Source organism: Ceratotherium simum, chromosome 13 (assembly GCF_057802395.1).
Source record: "Ceratotherium simum simum isolate JZ-2026a chromosome 13, ASM5780239v1, whole genome shotgun sequence".
Classification (NCBI taxonomy): domain Eukaryota; kingdom Metazoa; phylum Chordata; class Mammalia; order Perissodactyla; family Rhinocerotidae; genus Ceratotherium; species Ceratotherium simum.
Genome location: NC_141912.1, coordinates 65,668,567 through 65,689,872, shown reverse-complemented (window position 1 = coordinate 65,689,872; position 21,306 = coordinate 65,668,567). Strand labels below are relative to the sequence as shown.

General features: G+C 43.0%; 1 protein-coding gene across 4 annotated transcripts in view; it reads right to left on the bottom strand.

Moving 5' to 3' along the window:
- Window positions 1-6: 6 nt before the first annotated feature.
- Window positions 7-21,306, bottom strand: part of RIMS1 (regulating synaptic membrane exocytosis 1) — a 442,630-nt gene continuing 421,330 nt past the window's right edge. For all 4 annotated transcript variants that reach the window (XM_087438805.1, XM_087438803.1, XM_087438804.1 and 1 more), the window contains 5 exons: window positions 10,714-10,852; window positions 8,086-8,198; window positions 4,344-4,445; window positions 3,617-3,756; window positions 7-2,255 (listed from right to left, as the gene is read on the bottom strand). In XM_087438805.1, the coding sequence (XP_087294931.1) occupies window positions 2,037-2,255; window positions 3,617-3,756; window positions 4,344-4,445; window positions 8,086-8,198; window positions 10,714-10,852 (713 nt within the window). In that variant the 3' untranslated portion in view covers window positions 7-2,036. The remainder of the gene's footprint in view (window positions 2,256-3,616; window positions 3,757-4,343; window positions 4,446-8,085; window positions 8,199-10,713; window positions 10,853-21,306) is intronic.

The following is a 21,306-nucleotide window of genomic DNA, read 5'->3' as shown; positions in this document are numbered from 1 at the left end:
ACCGACTGACATGAAAAGTAAGTTTTATTAAACATGTTTACATACATGAGTTGGAAGTTCATTTAAAAGCACAGGGGAGTGTTAAGACAAGTGGTCAGAATAGAAAGATACTACCCAATTATACTCAGTTGGTTCTTGGCCACTAAGACAGAACGGAATCTCGTAGAAGTGCACCAATGCTCTGGTTCCCCCTGCTCAGCACGGTGAGGAGTGGTCAGTCTGGGCCTGTGGAACGATGGGCAGGTGATTCTGGCATGTGTAAATCATAATCAATAGTTCACTTGGTGCAGGCAGTATGTCTATGGATTAAAACCTAGTGTGCACACAGTGTCTACATGTGTTACAGCCCCACAGTAGGAATCTACACCAAAATATTTATTAGAAGGAATTTGGTCCGTACTACATCACGTTTTCCAGAGGGTAAAAAATAAAGTCCATCTATAGACATTTCACCCCGGACTCAGACTGAGCCTGGCTAAAACTTGCAAAATGTCTATAACAGAAACAGATGGCTTAGATTTCTTGGTTATTTCAGTATAGTAATTAACGAGCAAACTGTAAAGTACATGCAACACACAAGCGGGCCTATGTGGAAGTAACGTACATTATTAAATAACCTTTGTTTCTTTTCTTTTTCATTTTTTTTTTTTTTTTACAAAACACGCATGCAGCTTTGAACAGTTCCAAGCCATGCCACTCTACTGTGTAACCACAAAAGCTGAATGACTCATAAAAGGAGGGAGAACATATCGATGCACCTGCAGTCTGCAGATTGGAGCACATACGCAGAATGTCACAAGGAAATTCAAGACTGAGAAAAACTCAAATGAAGAAAATGCAAATTGAAATTTGACTTTATTTTTCCCCCCAAAAAGTAAGATACTTTGTGTTAAAAAATCAAGCTTTGTGCTTGCATCAATCTCAAAGAAATGTAAACTGAAATTTGATAAAAACATTGGTTTAGTGCATAATATTTCAACTGGAATTTCCAGTGGAATTTGAACAGCTCATACCATGCTCTTTCCAGGGCAGATGGGTTTGTCTACACAGAGACATGGCGAGAAACCTGGGCATAGCTCAAGGTGTCTTAGGCTGGAATCCATTTCTAGTCACCATTTTGGGAAGTCAAAAGTATGTTTTATACACAGGAGCACATATTCCTTTTGGATGTCAGGAAGAAAAAGGCATTACAGGGAGTGTCTCCAAAGGACCATGGTGGGGCTAGTCTCAGTTCTTGGCATTAGCTGCTCATTGACCTCTTTAAGTCTTCCATGCAAAACAATGGAAAACATAATTTTTTTTTTTTTAGAATGCAAACAGATATGCTCTTCGTTAAAAAAAGTGATTCTGTGATTGTTTTGTAAGCTTGCCTTGTGTTTTCTGGGTTTCCATACGTAAGACTGAAGAACTATGAAGTGAAAGCCAGTGCAGCCTTTGCTGGCCTCTCCTCTCACGGTGGAACACTCTGGGAAGATGCCACAGAGACCGCTTCAGCCCTTTTTTGGTGATTTTGGAAAAAGAGAGGAAGGGTCTCTGTGAGCATCATGAGGCCTGTCACGACAGCCAAAAACTAGTGGGAATAACAAGGACAGCGAGAAACCAAACGAATCAAGAAACCAAAACCCCACAAACATACAGAGAAACAACCTCTCAAACACCAGGGAAACAACACTGCTCGTGGCCTGTGCAGAGACGTGCCAGACACGACTCTTCACAGAGCGCGAGTTTGCAGGCTCTTCGATTGGGGGGTGGGGGGGGAGGCGTGTGAATCTGAAGTGGCCTCCGTTTCTATTTATAGACACATCAGTGACTCTCACCAGCACGCTGACTCTCACTGTAATATGATAGATTGCCTTGTTCTGTCATATGAAGCCAGGTTTTAAACAACAATTGGGACATATTATTGAAAAACTACTACAGGCAAAACACAAGTTGATTGTCTGTCTCCAACAATGCTTTTGATCATGAACTATATCTGGTTCAGATTATCATCCTGAAAGGTAGAGTTTTATTGGAATGACTCTGGTATGAGTTCACTAAGATCGAACGCAGGGAGGCCCAGTTGAACTTTCCAGAGACGACTGGGAAGCCCGGCGGGTTAGGGGGGTGAGTGTGGGATCCACCAGTGACGACGGCGGGAACAATTTGTACCAGCCGATCACCATACTGGACAGGTCGAGCTCTTCCAACAAGATCTGAGCCACGCCCATGAAGCATTTGTGGTCCATCCTGCCGTAGTCGCCCCAGACGATCACCTGCGGAGACAGAGATGCAATACAACTTGAACCGCTCTCTTTCACATCGAAGACTCGACAGCAGCTATTTTGTAAAAGTGGGCCAGTCGGTGAAGGAGAGGAAATGATACAACTAACACCAGGAGGAGGAACACATGAGAAGACAGCAGCATCAAGGTGCTCAAGGCGACACTTCACAACAACTTCAGATCTCATGGGCAACAAGCCGTGCTTCCCTAGTCCACGAGGGTATGATCCACACAAACCACGTCAAAGAGATAAATATACAAGTCTATTTATATACAAATTCAACACCTTCTTTAGTGACTGTTCTCCGTAAGCATGTGCATGGCCACAGAGAGATGAAAATTAAAATTTGTGCAAGCGAGGAGGGCAAAACAAGCCAACCCACCGTACAGTGGAGTGTGTGTGTGACGGAGTATGCCGACAGATGAAGAATACTCACTAACTTTCCTTCATATTATGGACTTGCTAGTGAAGGGCAGGTTGAAAAATAATTGCAAGCTGGCGGCTTTTGAGGACTGGCCTGACAATACTGAGTTGATCAGATCACTGTAAGTCAGCGAGCTCACCAACAATTACCACAATGGGGCCAACTCCTGCTGGTGTCAGATGAGCCTTCCATCACACTTACTCCTAGGCTGTTTTCCAATCCCTGAGTCGCCGGTCAAGGTTCTCACTGAACCCATTCACCTGCTCCACCCAGGCAGGGGTGCTGAATCTTGCGTTTTCAATTTACTGGGTAACCTTGCCAAATTATTTAATCTCTGTGATCCTCAGACATAATCTTTAAAATGGGGATAATGATATTTATTGCACGTGGTGGTTAAAACGTCTAAAAGTGGTAATGCAGGTACGCATCTGACAGTGCATCGGACATTCAACAAGTCCTTCTTTGCCTTGATATCTGTCTATCATCTATCTATCTATCTACCTATCAATCATCTATCTATGATTTAGCTGTCTACCAATCGTCTATTATCTCTCTATCTACCATCTATCTGTCATCTATCTACCTACCTATAAATCATCTATCTACCATCTATCACTCATCTATCTATCATGTATCATCTATCTATCAAGAAGAGGGGAGGGGAGGGAAATAGGGAAAAAGTAGAAGAGGATGGAGAGAAGGAAGAAAAGAAGGGAGAGAGAAAATGAAATTTTGTTTTTCATTATATCCATCAGATATTTTTATCGCTATATATTAACTGTAAATTGACAATTTGTTTCTTTCTACTCCAGGATGTTATACCACATTTCTCCTTACTGAACTTGATTCTCTTCGTGTTTGACCACCTCGTCAATGTTTACAAGGATAATGTGGATATTACAATGTAAAAAGTCAAACTCTTACTGACCTGAAGAACTTTGCCCTGTGGACTTTCGTCAAAGACCAGGGACTGTTGATACAGAGGATCAAGGGTTTTCCGTGCAATTCTCGTCTTCTTCTTCGCTATACAGGCCCCATTTTCCAAAAGGTATACTTTGACATATGGAGCTGAACAAAGGTCATATAAACACACAAAAAGTTAATCCTTTCAGTCAAATTGATTTTATTAGAGAATCAGAGATGCTTATTGAAAAGTTCCCACTGACTATGTGAATCATTTTAAATTTCCAGTGCTCCGTAAATTCTATTCCTTAAACCTATGTGTTATCACGACTGCCATTTTCCTCATTTCAAATAAACGTATGCAAAGTTGTCACAAGATTTTGACTTAGTTGGGTTATAGCTGGCATTACAATTCAGGTTTATATCTTAAAGCTCATTGCTTCTTTTTTATGATTAAAACTAAATTTTTTCTTTTGCATCTGTAAATGTGCAGAAAAAATAAATGACACAAGCTAAAAAACAATCCTAACTAAACTTTTCTTAATACGACAACACTCTTCCTAATACTTTCTGACAGAATAAATGTGCAAGGAAAACCCAGATCCATTTTATAGACTCAAGGAACACAGAAAGGCTGCCTTTTTCATCAATCAGATGATGCAAAGCTGAGCATATAAGATTCAAATGCAGCAAATGGTGTGAGTTTTCGCCTGTGTAAGTCTCTGGTCCCATGCGGGAATACCCGTCCTTACCAGGTGTGGACTTGGAGCCAGGCTTCTGGGTGAGGCTGCGCGCTCTGATAACTTCAACTTCTAACTGGCCTTTCTTATCCTCCATCCCAATCTGTATATCACCTGCGAGTGGAGGGAAGCATATGTTATGTGCAGCTAAAACAACAGAGGTTCTACATTATGATCTTCATGATCTTGATAAAAAACTAATATTTAGAGCCCCCTGACCCACTTTTCTTTCCCTGCCTCTGAATCAGGTTTTGAAATATTTTCCTTCATTTTTTTGGTACTAATCCATCTTATGAGAGTCCCAAATTAGGTTATAAATCGCTTAACTACATCAATACCAAAGTATTCCAGTGCCTCTTGTATACTCTAATCAGATTTCTTATTCTTTATTGTCATTTAATACATAATTCTTCTTAATAAAAAAGTGTAATTATCAGTAATTCCATTATCTAGAGAAAACCTCTATTAATGCTTTGATGAATATCCTAGCACTCTCATAAATACTTAAAAAAAATCTATGTATCTATCTACCATCATGACCATACATCCTCATTTTAATGACTGAATGGACCACCAAATGGGCATGACATTACCTCTTCAACCAGATCCCTGTTGATGGAAATATAGGTTATTTACGTTGCTGCTATTATAAATAGAACTATAACGACCAGCTTTACAAAGAATTTTTATACACGTGGTCAATTATTTCTTCAGCATAAATTCCCAGATTTTTATTTATGGGGTCTAACTGAATGCACCTTCAGAAACTCCATGCGTATCACCAATGTCCTTCAGAAAGACTGTGCCCAGAAGGATCTGTATTCTATGTCCCATAACCTACCAATAGCGGTATTAGCAATATATCTAATTTTTGCCAATCTGATGGTTAAAAACTTCCATTAATTTGCATTTCTTTGATTATTAGGGATGCTGAACATATTTCTAAATATTTTCAATTGCTATTCCTTTCCTTTTTTTTTTTTTTTTTTTGTGAGGAGATCAGCCCTGTGCTAACATCTGCCAATCCCTCTCTTTTTTTGCTGAGGAAGACTGGCCCTGGGCTAACATCCGTGCCCATCTTCCTCCACGTTATATGGGATGCCGCCACAGCATGGCTTGATAAGCAGTGCGTTGGTGCGTGCCCAGGATCCGAATTAGCGAACCCTGGGCCGCCGTAGCGGAGCACGTGCACTTACCCGCTTGCGCCACCAGGCAGGCCCCTATATTCTTTTTCTTATGTCTTGCCTATTCATGTCCTTTATCCAGTTTTATTAAGATGTTCACCTTTTTCTGACTGATATACTTTCTCTCTGAAAATGTTAAATGTAATTATTTCTGAGTTACTTTTTGTTAGTTGCATCATCTCCATTTTCTCAGTTGTGAATTCTCTTTGTCTGCCAGGTCAGTTGACCAACTTTGGGGTTCTGGGTTTTTCAGTAGGTTTTTTTTTTTTTTTTTTGAAGAAGAAGATTGGCCCTGGGATAACATCTGTTGCCAATCTTTCTCTTTTTCTTTTTTCTCCCCAAAGCCCCGGTACATAGTTGTATATCCTAGTCGTAGGTCCTTCTAGTTCCTCTATGTGGGATGCCGCCTCAGCATGGCTTGATGAGCAGTGAGTAGGTCTGTGCCCAGGATCTGAACCAGCAAACCCTGGGCCACCGAAGCGGAATGTGTGAACTCAAGCTCTACGCCACTGGGCCAGCCCCTTTCATTAGTTTTATAATTCTTCCTTAGACCTTAGCTCCTAGAGGTCTTGCTTTCTCTCTCTCTGTCTTTTTTTCAGTGTTTATTTTAAAATCACATACACATAGTTTAAATGATCAATAAGTCTTGTTGTTAGTGTAAAAGATTCCCATCCTCTCTCTCAAGTTCTTGCCTTCTAAAAGTCACTGCTTTCAAAATTTTCAATATTTTTATCTGATTTACTTTTTACTTTTTGGTATTTGCCTCCCTATCTCTAAATAGTATACTTACAAAATATTTTCCTATTTTTTCAGTTTTAGATATTATTCTTGACTTCTAATTTTGATTTCTCTCACTGCCTTCCTACCTGCACCGTACACTCGACACTTTCCATCATCCCATTCTCCCAATACGAGGAGTAATATTATTTTGATTGTGCAGCATTATCTGCAGTGGAGTGAACTGGAATTCTGTGGTTACTTTTCATTTCTTGGACAGCTCTTCCTTTTCCCTGCACTTAACGCGTCTTTCTAAAAAGCATTTGCTTACATTTTTACGTACATATCACTAATTCAACCCCTTAGTCTCTCCTGGCTGTTTACCTTTTCCATAAAATCAAGCACATTAGGTATTCTGCAGAATTTATCTTAGGGAATCTGACCTACTATAATTGGGACAAACTGCCCTCAAAGCTTGCTGCAGTTATGGTCTTTAGATCTTCCTTCACTGTCACCTGGGTCTCCCAATCATCTCTCTCGTGTTGAGAATTATTTTACCAGATCTCATCTTCCTCTTTTTTCAGTTCATGACGCTTTAAGTTCACTTCATTCATTTCATTGAAGTAAATCCTCTAGTAGCTTCTTTTTTTTTTAAGTTTTATTTGTTTATTTTTTCCCCCAAAGCCCCAGCAGATAGTTGTATGTCATAGCTGCACATCCTTCTAGTTGCTGTATGTGGGACGCGGCCTCAGCATGGCCGGAGAAGCGGTGCGTCGGTGCGTGCCCGGGATCCGAACCTGGGCCGCCAGCAGCAGAGCACACACACTTAACCGCTAAGCCATGGGGCTGGCCCTTAACCGCTAAGCCACGGGGCCGGCCCATCTAGTAGCTTCTGAGCAATGTTGGGTATAAGGAAAATGACTTGAGATGTTACTTGTCTGAGTATGTATTAACTCCAGCCTTAAACTTACTGGACGATCCGGCTAGCTCTATTACTCTCGTCTGGAAATCAATTGTCACTCAGAATTTTCAAGGTAATGCTCAATAGTTTTCTGGCTTCCAGTATTATTATTGAAGAGTCCAGTGAGAATCTGACTTTTGATAGTTTTCTATAGAATTATTTTTCCTCTTAGGAAACTTGTGGTTTTTTCTATTAATCCTCGGTGTTGTGAAATCCCACGATGACCTGCCTTCATGTTGACCTTTTTTGGTGAGTCCTCCATGGGTCTTTTTAAGCTGGAATCTCATGTCCTTCAGGGAAATGTCTACTACATATGGTACACAGAATTTTCTCCATTCATCATCTTTCTTTTAACTTCGTTTAGAGTGTATTTTGGTAGTAGAAATTTTTAATTTTCTTGCTTTGGTTTGATCCTTTGGAAGTTCTCTGCCACCCCAGGAGTATAGAGACGTTAACTCAAGTGTTTTACAGTAATTTTTAGAGTCCTCCTCACGTCCCCTTTCTCTTTTACAATTGAGTCTAAAATATTTTTTTAAGTAGTGGAGAGGCGATTTCAGTAATTTTTTTTGCATAAACAGTTATGCCAACATCCTTTACTGAATAATCCATCTTTTTGTCCATGCTGCGAAGTGCTACCCTTACTCTACACTTGGATCTATCGTATACTCCTATCTTGACAGGGTTTTCTAACAATTCAAACATTTATGACTAATTTTATTCATTTTGCATAATGCCTCAAATCAGACAGATGCAGCAGCGATTAGAAGAGTTGTCTGAAATCAGCAGCAACCTCGCTACAATGTTGCTTCTCACTTGTATTACTAGATGCTATTTTTAATGACCTTGTCAACCATGAAACGTGAGTTTTTCTGTACAGAAAAATGATTCTTACCCATTGCTGGGGTGGCGAGAGTTTGGCGGCCAACAAGCTGGGCTGGTCCGAGTCCATCAAGAAAATCGCTGAACTGACTGTCTGCTCCTAGTCGAACTCCAGGAAATATTAAGCTATTTGCAAAAGAACAAAACCCAAAAACCCAAAATATTAGCTCTCCTAGAACTCTTTTCATGAGTTTCCTTTTGACTAGAATTCTGACCATCAATCATAAACACTACCTAGATTACAGTTGGCTTGTTTCCTGGTTCTTTGCACTGTCCCTGAACTAAGCAGACGTGGCTCAGCACTGATGGAGGACAGGTCTAAACCTCAATTTATACCTGATGTTCGATTCAGGAGGCTCAGCTGTAGTTGTTAACGTACTAAGTCTTCGGGACACTTACAAATACAGATCCTTATGTAAATGTATCACGGACATAAAATATAAGTTATACATTTTTATATCATGACCTGTACATAAATAACTGCTCATGAACATTAAGCAGCATTATTGCTAAATTTAAAAAATGACTAATAATTTCTTGAGTAAATATTATAGCATACATGTTCTTATTTACAAATAAAAATGTTTAATTTATTCATCTTTGAATACATTAAATTTTTTAATTATCTGGGATTTTTTTTTTTTTTTTTTTTTTTTTTTGCTGAGGAAGATCAGCCCTGAACTAACATCTGTGCTAATCCTCCTCTTTTTGCTGAGGAAGACTGGCTCTGAGCTAACATCTATTGCTAATCCTCCTCCTTTTTTCCCCAAAGCCCCAGTTAATAGTTGTACGTCATAGTTGCACATCCTTCTAGTTGCTGTATGTGGGACTTGGCCTCAGCATGGCCGGAGAAGCAGTGTGTTGGTGCGCGCCCGGGATCCAAACCCGGGCTGCCAGTAGCGGAGCTCGCGCACTTAACCGCTGAGCCACGGGGCCTGCCCCTGGGATTTTTGTTTTGTTTTGTTTTTGTTTTTGTGAGGAAGATTGGCCCTGGGCTAACATCCGTGCCCATCTTCCTCTACTTTATATGGGATGCCACCACAGCATGGCTTGATGAGCAGTGTGTTGGTCTGTGCCCAGGATCTGAACCTGCGAACACTGGGGCGCTGAAGCAGAGCGCAAGAACTTAACATCTACGCCATCAGGCCGGCCCTTCTGGGGTTTTTATTTAGCCCAAATGGGATTGCACAGATTAAAATACACCTATTTCTTATGACATCAGAACTGCCTGAAATCCTGGGCTGTGAGCCCACCTGGCAGTGGCTCTGCCCCTCTTGTTTATCGATGGCTCCTGGCTGACAAGGACTCTGCCTGTTCCACAGCTGGCACTCAATACGCATTTCTGGATAAGCAGATTTCCATAGGGATTTATTTCAAGTGTCCTTTCACGAATATCATTTCCTCACGACCAAAGGAATTAGACAGGGTATGTGTTATTATCCCGTCCAGAGACCATGACAACCAATCTATGAGAGGGTCAGTGGCTGATCAATGCTGGAGGTAAATATTATTTGATTTGTTAAATTTTGTATCAGAAAATAATGTCTCCAGTCTTTCATTTGCACATGCTTTATAATACTTCATCAAATATTGGTATTTTGTCAGCAAGCTTGTCTCCACAACTTTCATGTCTGTCATTTTTGTTCTCGCTGCACCTTGTTGGGAGCATGCATATCAGTCATTCGATCAAATAAACGGACCCAGTAGTTCCAGGAATGGGAACGCATATTGTGAAGGTTAACTTTGCCTACTTTCATTTCATTTTCTGAACAAAACAGAAAAATATCAGTAAAAGAAAAGAAAATAAATTATTAATTTAGACTGATATATGAAAGATCTGAATGGTAACAAATTAATAATTATAGAAAATTTGTACACGGTCAATACCCAGCTAACCCACCACAGAATAAAACTTACTTATTTGTAAGACCTATCACCTCAGTAAAAGTTCAGTCTTACCAGAAAAATCTCAAGCATAGGAAAATGCGAGTTTTGTACAGGATCTAGGCAAAATGGTAAAAAGCAAACTAAGTAAGCAAAAGAAAAATCTAGCGATATTTTTTCAGAATTAACTAAATTCAGAATTAACTACAACTCTTTAATCAGAAAAATAATGAGGAAGAGAGACCCTGGGCTATTTTCCTAAGGTAAAACTGAGTTAGTGATGTTTTAAAAACAAGAAAATTTATGTTGCTATTATGAGAGTGTTGGACTTACAACTTAGAGCCCAAAATAGTTTGGAGAAAAGTAGGAATATGAGAAATTATTCATCACTTCTAAATCTTAGTTCAGATTTTGGTGACTGGGCCAATGAGTTTCCCATATGAAAGCATCCATGAAATGTGGCATTTCTACAATGAACTTCCAGCAGTGGACTCTTCTGAGCCTTTCTGATGACAGAAATCAGTTGTTCCTGTGAACCCAGCATTTCTTTACCCCTTGAAAGGTCTGGGGACCCGGTGCAGAGATGCCTCCGTGTGTCTGTGTGTTTGTGTGCATCCTCTTGGTCAGGCTGCTTTAAAATGAATGGCTAAACTTCTGGCAAAGGAAGAAGCTCACAACAGCCCGTGGTGACCTGTTACTTTCCTGTGACTCACGGTCCAGGCTCCAGAGCCGCACAGGCGCGTGCTGCACCACTTACTTTCCCTCGGAGCTGTAACTGTTGATGCTGCCGTCGGTGGACTCGCGGCTGGGCTGCCTCACCATCTTCCTCATTTCCGCCGCCATCCCTGTTTCCGTGCTTCTCTGGATGGTACTTTTCAACTTCTTGTGGCCCGACTCTGATAGGAGAGAGTAAAAGAGACTGTCAGTTTTGTTTCCTGAATATTGACTGATCCTGCAAATACAATGGTTCCTTATGCATATAATTAAATTTACTCAAACAGTGTCTAAGAGAATAATTGGATTAATACTCTGACTTGCCACATTCCACACACTGCCTGAACCTCAACGAGCCAGATGAATTCATTGCATCATTGCTGCTGAAGCTGTCACCTTTGATGCACGACTGGACGTGGCCCTGACTGTTGTGTGGGCAGATAATGCTGACAACCCAGCAGGCTTCTCCTCATCTGGAGGGTGTGGGAACAGACCTAAGTGAAGGGCTACATCCTCTAAATGGGAAGATTCGCTTGAGACCAAGCATGAAGAACACCACAGTCTGATGCTGCCATGCTCCAGCAATCCTCATCAAGAGAAACAGTAGTATTTTATTTAATGATTTTCACAACATTTCAACACACACGATGTCATCTGAGATGGAATACAGGTCACCTATGTGGGTAGAACAGGTACTATCTTAACTCCCAGGCTTCCCAGCTCTCCTGGCCTCTGATCAGCTGCACACCATCTGAGCGCAGTGTGGGGCGAGAGCATCGTTGTGCCCGTGAATTACACTGGCTGATGGTTTTCCTGATAAACTCTAAGTTCAGAGCAACTTCCTTGAGCCCCCTTGAAATGCACTAACCAGCATTCTGTTCACAGCGTGGAAATGAAACTCTAAACATGGATCCGATTAGGGCAACATGAAAAGGTTAGAGAAGCAGTTAAACTTTTAGCACCTGCCACGCTGTTTCTATCCACACGTTCTGTGTGCATGTCTGATTTTCTTTTTCTTTTTCGCATAGTATCATTTAATACCCATTAATAATATATGAAAAAATGCTCTATACACATAAATACATACACAGACTACACATATATATGCAGATGCACATAAACTTTTCAATCCTCATACAACCTCTGTGAAGCAGGTGCCCAAAACATTCCTAAACAGACCGTATGAAAGACTGCGTTTCCTCTCATTTTTGGTCACTGCAATCCTTCTGTAAATTGTGTAATAAAAGATATACTCGGTTATACTATATGCACTCAATCTGAATCTTCTCTACATAACCACCAGGATGATTCCTTAAAAATGCAAATCTGAACACGTCACTCTCTGGCTCAAGATCTTGTGATGGTTTATCAACAAAATTAAAAGAAAATCCAGAATTGTTATCAGGGCCCACAGAATGCTGCCTCTCAGATCTCCCCTCCGCCCTCATCCCACGTGGTCACTGCCCTCCAGCCGCAGCATCTTCCTTGCCCCTCTTGGACTCTCTGGCTGCTGCTTCAGGCCATTTCCTTACAGTTTTCTTGCTTTGCTCCCTCCTTTGTCCAGGTCTCGGCTCCAACGCCGCCTCCTCAGAGGGGCTGTTTCTGATCCTCGTGGCTGCTCACCCCCTGACCATTCTACATTCACCATTTCCCACCAAATTACCTTCACGTTTCTTCACAGCGCCGCCCCATCCGCCATCAAACCTCTACTTGTCTGTCTGTCTGTTTCCCATCCCGAGGTTAATTTCGATGAGGAGAGGGACCCCTGGATGTTGCCCTCTGTTATCCCCAGCATTCAGAACAGCAGTGTCAACTTGGTAACAGGATCACACCACACACACCAGTGTGCACTCTTCTCATTCCATTTAGTATCACTAATATAATACAAGCACGTCTATATTTATTCTTTTTAATGACTGCGCTGTTCCGCTCTCTGGTTTGTGGTTTCATGATTAAACCATCTCCTTCTTGACGAGCACTTGCGATGTTTCCAGCTGTTATAGGCGAGTTTTCATAGAATACATTTCTAGAAGTTGAAAGCCTAGTGAAAGAGTAGGAATCTGTTTTAATCTTAATAGCTGTTTCTAAATTGCCCTTTGGAAACATTGTAACAATTTACACTCCTGCCAACATTCACACGGATGTCCCCATTTTCCCACCTAAGGCTCAGGAATTCTCTCCCTTTCCCCTTCCTGGTCTCTGTCTGGCCCACTTACTTGTCACTGCAGAATTTGTACACTTCATTTATGGCCATTCTGAGTGCTGTTTGGTTTCGTTCTGGTATTTATTATACGCTGTGCCTCCTTCTTAGATGTGGTTCCTTTATGAAGTCACTGTGAGGAGCCGCCTCTTGTCCACGTGAACATCTTGGTTAGACCCACCTGAGGGGCAGGGCCAAGCCCCGAGGACATCCCGCCAAAGTGCCCCAAGCAGAGGTGTGACAGGGTGGCACCAGGCAGCACAGCCAGGGTGGAACACTCAGTTCTTCCTGATGTAATGAGGATCACAGCTGGAACAATGAGGACATCTGTGAATTTAAACAGCGTGGTGACGCTGGAACCTGGACGAGAAACGTCGAGAGGGTCAGCGTGAGGAGGCCCCGGTTAGAGTGTGCGTTCTGTCTTTCATTTATTCATCTGTCCGTCTGTCCATCCCTCCAGCAGGTACTTCCTGGGCACCTACCACGTGTCACACACCGTTCTGGGTCTGGGGACACACTGATGAATGACAGATTTCCTGTGTCATGGAGTGTACATTTCAGCAACGTACCAGGAAGGCAGTGGGCACATAAACCGATGAGCAGATGATACGCCTGGTGATAAGTGCGGTGGAGGAAAACCAGACAGGAAAGGGGATAGGGAGGGAGAGGGAAGAGCAGCGAGATTTACTAAAGGCTCAGGGTCTCCTGAAACATCGGTGTGGAGGAAGTGAGAACGCAGTCCTGAGAGAAGGGAAGTGACACCACGTGGCTCAGTCCTGTGACCATGGCAGGGCCGTGAGGAATGGCAGTCAGCAGGGCGGCTGTCTGGTTGATAGTGCACTGTTCTCCAGGTTTCCTCTGCTCCTTCCAACAGTGATGGGGACTCTGGCCGAGAGGCTGTCGGCAGAGAGCTCTGGGCTCTGTGTGCACCTGGCGGCCAGGTGACCGAGAGTGGGCTGTCCCGGCTGGACTTCTCCTGCATTTCCTAACACAGGTCCGCATGGTGCTTGCTCATCACATACTTGTTCAGCAAATGAAAAGGAAAAATTTTTGTGTGCGTGTGTGAGGAAGATCAGCCCTGAGCTAACATCCATGCCAATCCTCCTCTTTTTGCTGAGCAAGACTGGCCCTGAGCTAACATCTGTGCCCATCTTCCTCCACTTTATGTGGGACGTCACCACAGCATGGCCTGACAAGCGGTGCATCGGTGCGTGCCCGGGATCCAAACCCCGGGCCGCCAGCAGCGGAGCGCATGCACTTAACTGCTACGCCACGGGGCTGGCCCAGGAAAAATTTAAAAGTGAAGAGTCTTTATTAATTTGTTGTATTTTCTTACTGGGATATCAAGAGTTCTTAAATTAAATGTCCTAAAATTCTTAGAGCAGATTTAAACCTTAATAGCTTCCAAAATGTAAACGCTACACACTTGGAAAGAAACGTCATTTGAGAGGTTGGTTATTGAACTTTGTTTTATACTTAATTTTGTGAATTTGAATTAAACATTTTTAGTTCTAAAGTTTTTCTTTTAGTCCCTCTGAAGGTGGCCCACCTGGACCGACACCCAGCTCTCATCTTCTTCTTGCTCATGAAGATTCAGTGCAAAGAGCTCCAATGGACGAAACAATCCTGTAAAGGCCCAGGTAAAAGCTGAATAAACAGTTCCAGGTATGAATCTGTCTTATTTAAACTCATAAGGGCTCTAATTGTATTAGGGATTCAGGGTTGGAAGGAACACTGGTTAGTAGATGTGGAAACTGAACGTGGAGAAGTATGATATGCTCAGCGCTGGCACTGGGCCCAGCCTTTTCTAGATGCTGGTGACACAGCGATGATCACAAGGACAAGAATCACTGCTGCACGGAGCTTCCACTCCAGTGAGTAACGGCGTGGCCCACACCACGCTAGCAGCAGGAGCTGGACGAGGAACCTGACCTTCTGAATCTCAGTCTTGTGACTGTTCCATTATACCTCAGTTTAGGAAGACACAAGTCTGATCTTATTTGTTCTGCAAACAGAACAACGATTTAGTGCACAGATTTTGCATTTCTACATTCTCATACGGGCTGGCAAGTTCACTTGAAAACCTTGTTAAAATCACATATATTCTATACAACTACAAATGTATATAATTACTGTATTCATCTCACCACATATACTGTAATTATAGCATAAATATATGTTACATATATGTAATGTTTTTAAAATCAATATAATGCATTAAATATTAGAAAATACTGTTTATTAAAGATACCACCGTTATTTAATAATTACTTGTATCCACTGAAGAATCATTAACCTGATAAAGAGATGAATCCTACTGTCAAATTACGACATGAAACCTTTGACTTGAAACCACTGTCCCAAGTACTATACAAAGAACAAAAGAATTAGAAAACTAGTATATTTTAATATTCTACATCCACAAATGCAAGAAAAAATAGTAAAATCCCTAACACCTGGCAGATACACTGTAGGAACCAGAAGCAGCAGCAGGGGGAGCTTTCCTACTCAGAGAGATCAGCGGTGGCTCAGCTAGGGGAAGGGCAGTGGGAATAAAGGAAGACGGTGGCTTTCAATTATATTTTGAAGCGGAGCTGAAGCACTTGCTCTATTAGACGTATAAGGGGTTTAGGAAAAGAGAAGGAATCAACAACTTGTAGGGTTTTGTTACAATAGTGTCAATTCCTGAAAAGGGAGAGGAGCTCACTGTGGGGTGGAAATGCTGAGTCCTCTCGTGGCCGTTTGAGAGGCTCCCTAAACAGCCAGGTGCAGAGTAAGCAGAAGTGTCTGCATGAGTCAGGACCACATGGGGCCAGAAACAGGTAGGTAGGTAGACAGACAGACAGACGGACAGACAGGCTACGCTGGCACGCAGATGGAATTAAACTCCACGGCACCAAATGTAACAGGGAGAGAAGGTGGACAGAGACGAGAAGAATACAAAGACTGGAGCCAAGGGTGTTCCCAGATTTAGGGTCCAGAAGAAAATCAACACCACTAAGGGGTTTATAGGTTAGCCCTTTCAGGAACAGAGAAAAACAGCTAAGTGTCCTAAAGTCAGAAGATTTTATGTTCCAAGAAGTAAAAAAAATTAAGTGCTGACTTCTACTTAGAATCTTAGTAAGAAACAGAGCAGAAGTGACGACAGTGCTTGGCTCCACGGGCCCTGACTTCTGGAGGAAGCAGGGCTGGGAGCTGGAAGGGCGTCCTGTCAGGAGACTGAGAGATGAGGATGGAGAGGCAGTGCCAGGGGGTTCTGGAAAGGCCGGCTGTGACTGAGAGGCAGGACCTGAGAGTCACGCAGGATTGGAGGGGCCGTCTGTTTTTTAAGATGTGTGATGTTAGAGCTTGTTTCTATGCAGATATGAGCGATTACATGCACGGGGTAAAAACCAACACTTTTAGTCTAATATTATTGGTGGAGAGGTGGACAAGGATAGATGATGTCTGATAAATCACCTTCTGGTCAGAGCAGTCTCTAACGCCGCATGAACAGTCAACTCCATCAGTTAACTGGAGAATCACTACAAGAAAACCACCTAACCAATTAAGCAATTTGGGTCCAAAAGACAAATGCAATAACGTCCTATTAACTCACAAAGGAAAACTATGGAGTAATTGCAAACTTTTGGTTATGCTGAAAGTAACAACTGAGACCAGGGGTAACATTTTTTTTTACAGTAACAAAATTCTGTTGTTTTTAAAAAGAAAAGTTGTTGTGTTAATATATGTTTTGTTCATTCATTCCTTTATTTACACATTCCACAAACCACTTCCAGAGTGCTTTGGGCCTCGTGCTGGACAAAGAAGCGTGAAAACAGAAGCCGTGACCCAACCATTCGACGGCCTGGTGGGAGAGGCTGACGAGGACAAGGCTAACTGTGATTCAGTGTAGGCGCCAACACAGCAGGTTTATTTCAGATGTATTGAGCTTCAGGAACTTGTCTTACAGAAACTCAAGACCATGGAGAGAGGACGGGAAGGGGAGAGAGAACAATTCAGACAGTGAGGTGAGTCAGCTGTTGCTAGGCCACCAAATGACCACGTGACTTGGTGAGACCACGAGGTGAGATCACGAGGCAAGAAGTGCAAACCTCCTCTTCCTTGACTTCCGTTCAGTTCCTGAAGACCACTCTGGTGTTTATGATCAGGCGTCTAAAAACCAATCAGCTGCTGTGTCTGGTGCTCAGACAGAGCAGCAGCGATATGGTCCAACGACAGCCTGGACTCACTGAGGCTCTCGACAGGCATCTACGGGGTTTTCAGAGGAAATTCTGACTCTATGCAGATGGTGAAGGAGGGATTTGTATTGCAGGCCAAGAGAGCGGCCTGCGTAAAGGTCCTGGGATGATAACGAGCTGGAGATAACCACTCTTCCAGAAAGAGCAGAGTTCAGGACTGAAGACGGTGACGCCAGAGACTGAGCCAGGGAGCAGTCACTCTTACAGGACCTTTGACCTGACACTCCCAAGCCCACGATCACACCACTTGGGTGGCTGCTGTATTATTATTAGCGCTGCTGTTCTTCATGATCTCAAGGTCTCGTCTTCGCAACACCAATTTCATCCACATAAAGTTGCGTGTACTTTGTATTACGGACAATATGACACAGTGTTATTGTCACAGATCAACAATCATTCTTTGAAAGAAAATACCCAGCTGGTCTCCTTTGTTGACGTCAGATGCTTCCAATGTGCTAACCACACACCTGGAAACTGTTATTAGGCATTCTGATCTAAGACTGCCGAAATTATTATTATTTTAATTTTTAAGCAAACAAACATAAATGTTCCTTCTGTGTTGTGCCAAGGTCTCCGAATATATTGATGAAATATGTTCAAGCCAGATAAGTACAACTTGTAAAAATGTCATAGGCCTGAAGATTATTTTTAGAAAATTGCATAAGGGCTGTGACTGATGATTTCCCTCATTTGTTCTCCAGGTCAATCCTAAAGCCATTAAGTCCACTATTTCCCCTTCCTCTCCCCATTTTCCAACGAAATTTATAGTGGTCAAGAAGCTAAAAATATCATCATTCAGAACACTTCTGTGAGATGGGTGGAAAAATTTCCTTGATGATATTTTCCTTCAAGGGAATATTCCAGTCTTTTCTGTGATGTAGTTATTCCCCTCCTGTAACCCAAAAGAGGTCAAGTGTGTTTTCTTCTGCTGCCGTGCACTTTAAGTTCTCTACAGACACGACTTGAGAGAAGGGACTCACTCATCTGTGAACACTGACTTGGTTCTTCTCGGCTCTTCCGTGGCTACAGTCACTCTCTGGTAAGAAACCGGGTATCACTGGGATGCCTGGAAGGCCCGCCTGTAGTCTCTGCTCAGCTCACTCAAACACATTCCATCATCTCAGCAAAATGTTTGCTAAGATGACACGGATTTTTCCTCTTGCCCAGCTGATGAAAATGTAAGCTCAGGATAGTCTTTAAATAATCTGCATAATAAACTAAATAAGGCTCCCAAAAATATTTAAGGAAAGACGTTTATGGTCACTGAAATATATCACCTGTACCACATCCTGTTTTGGCCAAAGCCTAAGGGAGGGGGGACACTCAAATGTTGAACTTCTCACTCCTGTAAATTTTGATTTCACAGCCTCAATGTCTCCAAAGTGTGTCTAGTGTTATGGACTGAATCATTTTCCCCCAAATTCACATGTTGAGGTCTTAACCCCCAGGACCTCAGAATGTGACGGTATTTGGAAACAGGGCTTTTGAAGAGGTGATGAAGGAAAAAGAGGCCCATCTGCCTGGTGAGCTCATAAGAGGAGGCGATCAGGATGCAGAGACACCATGGGAAGATGCACAGGAGGACGAGAGGGGCCTCAGAGGAGCCGACCCCCGGCACCCGGATCTTGAGTCCAGCCTCCAGAGCCGGGAGAACACAGATCTCCGTGGTTCCAGCCCATTCTGTGGAGCTTGTTACGGCAGCCCAGGCAGACAACTAATCTCGGGCATACTGTGATTTTAACACTCCAAAATCACCTTCTTAGTCAATAAATGTGATGGTTTAAATACAGCTCAAAGCACTGGGGATACATAATCACCTAAACGGCCTGAGGACAAGATCAAGCCCCCGATCCTGGGACGGGCCTGGTGCATCTTGCCTCGATTAAAAAGCGGTCTGAAGTGTCACACGGATAAACCTAAATCACTTAGGAACAACAACTGACGTTCATAAAATAAGGCCTCAGATTTACCTGCCCAGGAGTAGTAAATATATCCCATTGAGATGACGTCTGTTTTATTTACTCTCCTGTGGTCTAAATTAAGACCCCCAGATGAAGCTGGGTTTCGTTTACTGAGCATGAACCTAGAACATCTCCTTACTATCTACTGTCCTGACTGAAAAAATAGAACAATATTTCAGGCTGAAACCCAGAAAGAGGCAAATCTTTTATTGTATGTTTCAGGTTTTGTTTTGTTTTCTAATTTTTGTTTAAACTGAAAGTATTATTCTTTAGGGAATCTTCCGTCCCATCCATTTTAAACGGCAGCTACTGCTCCAGGCAGTGGCTGCACAGGCCTGGCAGAGGGCAGCTCCAGGGCAGAAGGTCAGGGTCGAGCCCAGCTCCCCCCTCACTCCTCTGTGCCGTCAGGCAGTGGCTTGGCTCTCTACATCTCCCTTTCCTCGTCTACAAAATGGGGGTGATGACACCCAGCCACAGGACCGTTCTGGGCAGGAAATGCGACAATCCACATAAAGCTCTCAGGACAGTGTCCAGCACCTACCTGAGGCTACCCACTGCCCCACAGTGAGACCTCAAAGTATTGCATATAGATTGGGTCTCCAGGATGACAATGCCAACACCCTCGCTCTGCTCAGAGCACAAATTTCTGCCTCATAAACTCAAAATGCTCTTCAGAATGGAGCGTAATTAAGCTGCAACATGTCACAGAGATACTGGTGCCCAGGTATCCATTCTTACCCTTTCTCTTGGTGATAGAACTTTCCCCATCCTCCCCGCTAAGGAGCAACCACACCTCCCTTTCCCTTTTCCCTCTTGATGGCAGGGGGACATGATGGTGGGAGCTCCAGCAGCTACTTTGGGCCTCAGGGTGGGAGCACTTGTTGGAGCTGGCAGAGCTGGGGTCCCTGACATGATGGAACCACTCTGCTCGCCCCAGATTGGACTGTCCACCCGGACTGTCAGTGAGTCTCGATTAAGCCACTATATCCATGGGTGTCTTATTACAGCAGGCTTTCCTATATCGTAGTACACAGTATTCTAAATAAAACCCAGTGTGGATTTAAAAAATAAAATAGTCGTTTGTGAGGAGTGCTCTCAATTCTTTAGAGAGGAGACTTGGGTGACTGAATTAGTCCTCTATAGTTTCATTTTCGGAAGAATAAGATTCCTCTTCTAACAACAGAGTTAATGGAAATTTTTCTTTCCTATGAAGTCTCAGAGAAGTCGGGTTGGAGAGGGAGAACCTAGCACAAAACACTGTTCATTAGGTATTGTCATTGCATAAGGTACTCTGCGGGCACAGGAAGCAGAGGTGTCCTTTCCAAGCAGTTCAATACTCTGAACAAATACACACACACGCAGTCCCCGATTACGGGGTGGCGATGACTGTACCACACTGGTTACTAAAGGGGAGAAAGGAGAGCTTGAGTCACAAGCAAAACGAATAAAACAAAGTAGGTCCCCTGTGATTCTTACCATATTTCTTGCAACAAATTGGATGGCTTTTCATCAAAACCGGGACGTTCTGATTTGAGATATGAGCTCTGTGGCGCATATGAAATTCCTTTTGGGAGACCCAGCAGGGCAACTTACAGAGGCAGGCGGGGGTTCCTGGGAGAGTCTGAAGCAGGAAGACAGCTGGTCTAGGAGAGACCAGTGTCACACGGACAGAGGGCCCACACCACTCTCAGTCTCGGGTGACAAGGGCCACTGGGCAGCTTCTCATCTGGGGACTCAGTGTAGGGGGAACCAGCAGCAGAGCAGGAATTTATCTAATGGATTCAGGCATATGGCTTTCCCAATATGCTCTCTGCCCTCCACGGAGAGCACGTGTGCACAAGCATGTCTGTATGGAGGAGGTGTCAACTTAGCACAACTTCCAAGAGCGTCACTGAGAGGCAGGAATAAACCTGTCCATGTAAACGCTACAGGGACAGAACACGATGCGTGCCTAGCTCTAAAGGCAAACTTCTCGTAAAGAGGAATTGGTGATTCCCTCCCATCCTTAGTTATACACATTTATCATACCGGCATTACCCATGACTTCCTAACAAACTTCATGGAATAAGGGTCTGTACCTAAAATAAAATTTGACAAATATAAAACTATAGATTCAGTTAATCAACACAGTTAATAAGAACATATTACATTCAGAGTCATGAAAGGATCATCAGTACGGCCTTAAATCCTCCACTGGTGCTTGAAAGGGCCCTGCTCTGCCCCTCTTAGGGCCT